The 6022-nt window shown below is 46.7% G+C and overlaps 1 protein-coding gene across 1 annotated transcript in view; it reads left to right on the top strand.

The window, feature by feature from the left end:
* The first annotated feature begins 3549 nt into the window (after positions 1 to 3549).
* The window catches only part of LOC116378311 (chromodomain-helicase-DNA-binding protein 6-like), a 4351-nt gene continuing 1878 nt past the window's right edge, over positions 3550 to 6022 (top strand). The window contains exons 1-4 of the mRNA XM_031840161.1: positions 3550 to 3963; positions 4049 to 4186; positions 5068 to 5189; positions 5621 to 5864. Coding sequence (XP_031696021.1) covers positions 3889 to 3963; positions 4049 to 4186; positions 5068 to 5189; positions 5621 to 5864 — 579 coding nt within the window. The 5' untranslated portion in view covers positions 3550 to 3888. The remainder of the gene's footprint in view (positions 3964 to 4048; positions 4187 to 5067; positions 5190 to 5620; positions 5865 to 6022) is intronic.

The following is a 6022-nucleotide window of genomic DNA, read 5'->3' as shown; positions in this document are numbered from 1 at the left end:
CTTTAATCCTAAAAACAGTTTTAAGGAGAAGAAGCACAAAGCTCACAGACTTGAGGAGAAGTTAGAATATGTTGTAGTTCTCCTCTTTAAAACAACCTTCATCTCCTCCTCCTCCTCATCATCACATGAACGGCTCTCTGGTTTTAGGAACATCCGGGACACGAAACCCGATCTTTAAAAGAGTGGAATGTGTGTTTAACCATGGAGGAGCACGAGGACACGTGATTGGTGGACGCAGCCGGTAGAGGAGAACCGTTAAAAAACAGAACGGAACGCACCCCCGCTTGTTTTCTTCTTCTTCTTCCTTCAATGGCAGTAGGATCCAGCAGAGCACCAGGAGGATCTACCTGCAGGTCTGCGGTAAGAACAACAACACGAGCACGTACACAACAAACAACAGCCGGGGTCTGCACGCGCACGCACGCGTAAATGACTCACGTCAATGCGCGTGACCAGGAAGAAAAGACCCGCTATACAACAACACACAATGGAGCTCTCAGGCTAACCCGGGATAACTCGATACGGGTCTTCTTTGCGTGACAGCTGCCGGGCCAATGGAAACGTGCACGAGGCGCCAGCTGCGCGCGCTGCAGCCAATGGAAGCTCGTGAGCTCAAGGTTCATGTTAGGCTGCAGCTGCGAAAACTTCCACCAAAATAAAAGAAGAAGAAGCTGTTTGTGTTGTGGCTGCTGCAGTGGTGTTTAGTGGCCATTTTAGGTAAGAAGCGCGCTTTAACTTCTGGATGAGGCTCGTCTCTGTGTGTGTGTGTGTGTGCGCGCGCGTGCGTGCAGGACTCCGGCATCCAGACTGAATAAAGTCTGCTAACCCTATCTTTATGTGGATCAAATAGGTATTACACTCCTCCTCCTCCCATACTCCCTCCCTCCTCCTCCTCGCTTACTCTCTCCCTCCTTCATCCCTCCTCCTCCCTTACTCTCTCCCTCCTTCCTTCATCCCTCCTCCCTTACTCTCTCTCCCTCCTTCATCCCTCCTCCTCCCTTACTCTCTCCCTCCTTCCTTCATCCCTCCTCCTCCCTCACTCCTTCATCCCGTACTCTCTCCCTCCTCCCTTACTCTCGCCCTCCTTCATCCCTCCTCCTCCCTTACTCCCTCACTCCTTCATCCCTCCTTCCTTCCTTCCTCCCTCCTCATCTCTCTGTCTCTCTTTCTGTCTGTCTCTCTCTATCTCCCCTCTCCTCTCACCCTCCCTCCCTCCCTCCCTCCCTCCCCATCTCTCTCCTCTCCCCTCCCTCCCTTGCCCGCTAATTTTTTATGCATTTTTCTAAACTGTCATGGCGATTTTGTGTCCTTGGAAATAAAAAGCGCCAGTGGTTTTTTCTCCCTTTTTCCGGTGCGGACCGCGGTGATGTCTCGCGGGTGAGAGCGCGTGAGTCTGGAGCAGGTGAGGGTTTACCGGTGGAAAGGTGTCCTCGATACGGGAGAGTTTATAGTCCACACGTGTAAAGAGATCCTATAATGTCTCTACAACAGAGATGATGCGGTAACGTTACATAGCTAGCGGGGGAAGCTAGCTCGGAACGTAGCATCGGATGCTAACGTAAAAAGAGGACACCGTGTCTCCGTCTCTCGGTCGGGGGCAGCTTTGTGTTTAAGAAGTAGCTTAGCTCCTCCGCAACCCTCAGTCAACCCAGCGAGCTAGCTGTGTGTTAGCTGTGAGCTAGCTGTGTGCTATCTGAGAGCTTGCCGCTGCGTCCGTTAGCATTGACCAAATAGCCCAAACCTTTAGAGAAGTGTAAGCTAGTTAGCTGTTAGCCAGCTAGCCTCTGGAGATTTGTGTTTGTTTGTGTGTGTGTGTGTGTGTGCGCGCGCGCGCGTACACAATGAGTCATGAAGCGGTGGTGTGCACGCGCTCACCTGGCCAGGTGTGACACCCGACAGACAAAAGGTCTGTGAGCTAACCGGCTACCTGAGGTCTGATGGATCACAGTGAATATGAAATAGATTCAGAATGTCTGGAGGTTCTAGAGGTCGCAGGTTCGATTCCTCAGGAGGACACAGTGGTCCATCAGCAGAGGACCAGAGGGTTAAACCTCAGAGGGTCGACCACCTTGTCCTCCTTTCTTGTCTTCTTTTCCTCTTGCCTCCTTGTCCTCCTTTTTTGTCTCCTTGTCCTCTGTCTTCTTGTCCTCATGTCTCCTTATCTCTTGTCCTCATGTCTCCTTATCTTTTGTCCTCTTTTCCCCTTATCTTTTGTCCTCTTTTCCCCTTATCTTTTGTCCTCATGTCTCCTTGTCCTCATGTCTCCTTGTCCTCTGTCCTCTCTTCTGTTTGCTACACTTTGACTCAGAAACAGAAGTTTTTTTGGTCAATAAAACATCTTTAGTGTCCTCAGTAGTAGAGACAGTATTCAATACTGAGTCATCCGTAGTACTTTGTTCATACTGATGTAGTATAAATTAATATAAATACATCTATCTGTAGTACTTCGTTCATACTGATGCAGTATAAATTAATATATATATTGTGTGGGCGACTGTGGCTAAGTGGATAGCAGGGCTGTCTTTCAATCAGAGGGTCGGTGGTTCAATCTCCGGCTCTGCTCGTCGCATGTCGATGTGTCCTTGAGCAAGACACTTAACCCCAAAAATTGCTCCCGGTGTATAATGTGATAGACTCTGAATTGTAAGTTGCTTTGGATAAAAGCGTCTGCTAAATGACTGTAATGTAAAATATTGTTTACTCTGCTGATCATTTGTTTTTATATTAATACAAGTTTTCAGTATAAATGATCATGTTTATTAATACCTGACAATAAATACCCAGTTTAGAACAGAAAATACTACTTCCTGTTAGTGCTGGGCGGTATACCGGTTTTAATTTCCCTATGATATGAATTCTTCACACACCGTCATACCGTCACAGAAACAACCGCTGTCTGTCTTCAACAGGCAGCAGAATATATTGTTCGCCGCTAAGAGCGCTACAGTCGGAGCTACTTGTCTTAAGTGTGTTGAGAGGGACGATCTAATCATGGTTATAACACAACAATTAACAACACACAACTAACGCTTTACGCTTTAACAGGGCAAAACACCACGACACAACAGTTTGTGACACATAAACAATTTGTAACACTAATAATTGTACATTTATAAAATTACACCACCGAACGGCATGCTGGGTACAGCTCACTAACAACAGTCTGCTAACAGCTGGGAGAGGCTCTGTCGCTCCAGTAACGTTACATTAAAGAACAGAACAGAGCGATGCAGGATGAACAAAGACAGACCAGAGATGCACCGATAGAGTCAGACACATATGCAACGCTGATTACCGTGTAATATGTGTGGTATTTCTTATAAATGTACGTTGGTACATAGAGGGTCATAAGAAGCTGTACATGGAGGGACTTAGGACCCGGGGGAATGTAGGTGAAGGAAACAGGAAGTGACGGAACGGAAGACGCACCACACAAACAGCTGTTCACCACTCGCTGGCCGGCCAGTTCTTTTCTGCGTTAATTAATGAATGCTTTAACGCGGAAAAAAAATGGCGTGATATACCGTGAAACCGCCAGAATCTTACAAAATACCGTAATAAGCATTTTTGGTCATACCGCCCAGCCCTAATTCTACCTCTCAGAACAGATCTGAGTCTGTTTGGGTTATTGTGAGACCCTTTAAAGCTCATTTCTACACTGATAGAAGTCAGACACACAGCATGGAAATGTATAACAGTGGTTCGATAACAACGAGGAGAAACGGAACTAAACACTGCTGTTCAACTATAACAAGAACAATTTTTAATAACCAGCTTTTAAGAATGGCAATAATAATCACTGCTGGTTTTAACTTATTTTACATTCTATCAAAATGAATCAATAACGTCTTGTTGTCTCTCCGTCCCGTCTTCCAGTCCGATGAGGACATGTTTAACCCGGACTATGTGGAGGTGGACAGAGTCTTGGAGGTGGCTGTCACCACGGACACTGAGACTGGAGAGGTAGGTAGCACATGAACACAGCAGTGGTAACATCAGGTAACGCCGTGTAACAAAAGCTAACACCAGGTAACACCGTGTGTTGTAGGAGGTCACCCACTACCTGGTGAAGTGGTGCAGTCTCTCATACGAGGAAGCGACCTGGGAGCTGCAGGAGGACCTGGACCCAGAGAAGATCAAAGAGTTTGAGGAGATCCAGAAACTGCCACCAGACCTCAGACACATGGTGAGTGGAAACATGAGTCCAGAGGAGAAGAAGGGAGAACCTGAACACAACACCATGGTCTCAGACTACCACATACGTATATGGCACTTTATCAATGGTTTTATAAGTAGTACAGGAGAAGTATATGGACACAGTTGTGATTACTATTCACACACCACATCGATAAAGTGAGAGGGGAAGTATTTCTTATAAGCATATTTCATCTTATTTACCAATGCATTGTAACAGCGGCAGAGCTCATGACTCTCCCCGTCATTCACTCCATCAGCTGATGTTTGTTTTGTTCTCACTCGTCTGCGTCAGTCCACACAGAAGCTGCAGCACCGTTTACTTCAAGCAGTTAAACTAGCATCATGTAGATTAAAGAAAATATGCTGTTTCATGACATCTTAATATTGCCCACAAAGTCGTGACTGTGTTGCTTTTCCAGCCGGAGAACCAGCTGCTAAAAACACATCAAGTGACCTGATTGAACTGCTGCAAAGATCTAGAGATGTGGGCGGCGATAAACAGATAATATTAGATAAATAGTGAGCAGAAACATCTAGAGTTTAGATGAAAGAAAAAGGGAACAATGACAACCTGCTCTTTCTGCCTCAGATTCTCCATCTTGGTCGTGATTTGACTTTGTTCTAATGAGTTTAAACGTCATCAGAACTCTGAGGTTCTCTTTCTGCTGGTTTTCTGTTTGGTGTTGGAGGTGAAACTGAGGTTTTCAGAGTCGGATCCTAAAAGACCTCCTTAGGTGTGTGCTTGTTTATCTCCTTTTGTGCTGGAACCAAAAGAACCAACTAGTTCTAACGTCTGACATTCTGCTCGTTCTCTTGCTGGATCTTTTCCATCATATCTGATAAATTGTGTTCGTTGTGTTCATGTTGCAGGAGCGTCCTCCTCCAGAGAAATGGCACAAGCTGGACTGCTGCAGAGGTTACAGGAATGGAAACCTGCTCAGAGAATACCAGTTAGAGGGAATGAACTGGTTACTGTTCAACTGGTACAACAGGTGAGTACTGCATACACACACACACACACACTCTCTCTGTCCTCTCTGTTTCCTCTCTGTCCTCTGTGTCCTCTCTGTTTCCTCTCTGTCCTCTCTGTGTCCTCTGTTTCCTCTCTGTGTCCTCTCTGTTTCCTCTGTCCTCTGTGTCATTTGTGTCCTCTCTGTCCTCTGTGCCCTCTCTGTCCTCTCTGTCCTCTCTGTTTCCTCTCTGTGTCATCTGTGTCCTCTCTGTTTCCTCTGTCCTCTGTGTCATTTGTGTCCTCTGTGTCCACTCTGTCCTCTCTGTTTCCTCTGTCCTCTGTGTCATTTGTGTCCTCTCTGTCATTTGTGTCCTCTGTGTCCTCTCTGTTTCCTCTGTCCTCTGTGTCATTTGTGTCCTCTGTGTCCTCTCTGTCCCCTGTCCTCTCTCACTGTCTCCATCTCTCTTCTAGAAAAAACTGCATCCTGGCAGATGAGATGGGTTTGGGAAAGACCATCCAGTCCATCACGTTCCTTTACGAGATCTTCAGCATGGGGATCCGCGGGCCCTTCCTCATCATCGCTCCTCTGTCCACCATCACCAACTGGGAGAGGGAGTTTAGAACGTGGACTCCCATGAACGTCATCGTGTACCACGGCTCTCAGATCAGCCGGCAGATGATCCTGCAGTATGAGATGTTCTACAGAGACCCGCAGGTAACGTTCTACACAGAGACCAGGTTCTAGAGTAGGGACAAGGTTTTAGTAGATAAAGTAGGGACGAGGTTTTAGAGTAGGGGCGAGGTTTTAAAGTAGGGGCGAGGTTTTAGTAGATAAAGTAGGGACGAGGTTCTAGAGTAGGGGCGAGGTTTTAG

Source organism: Anarrhichthys ocellatus, unplaced genomic scaffold (genome assembly GCF_004355925.1).
Source record: "Anarrhichthys ocellatus isolate YVR2014 unplaced genomic scaffold, GSC_Weel_1.0 scaffold2386, whole genome shotgun sequence".
Lineage (NCBI taxonomy): Eukaryota > Metazoa > Chordata > Actinopteri > Perciformes > Anarhichadidae > Anarrhichthys > Anarrhichthys ocellatus.
Note: the sequence above shows the minus strand (reverse complement) of the source record. Positions and strands in the feature narration are given on the sequence as shown.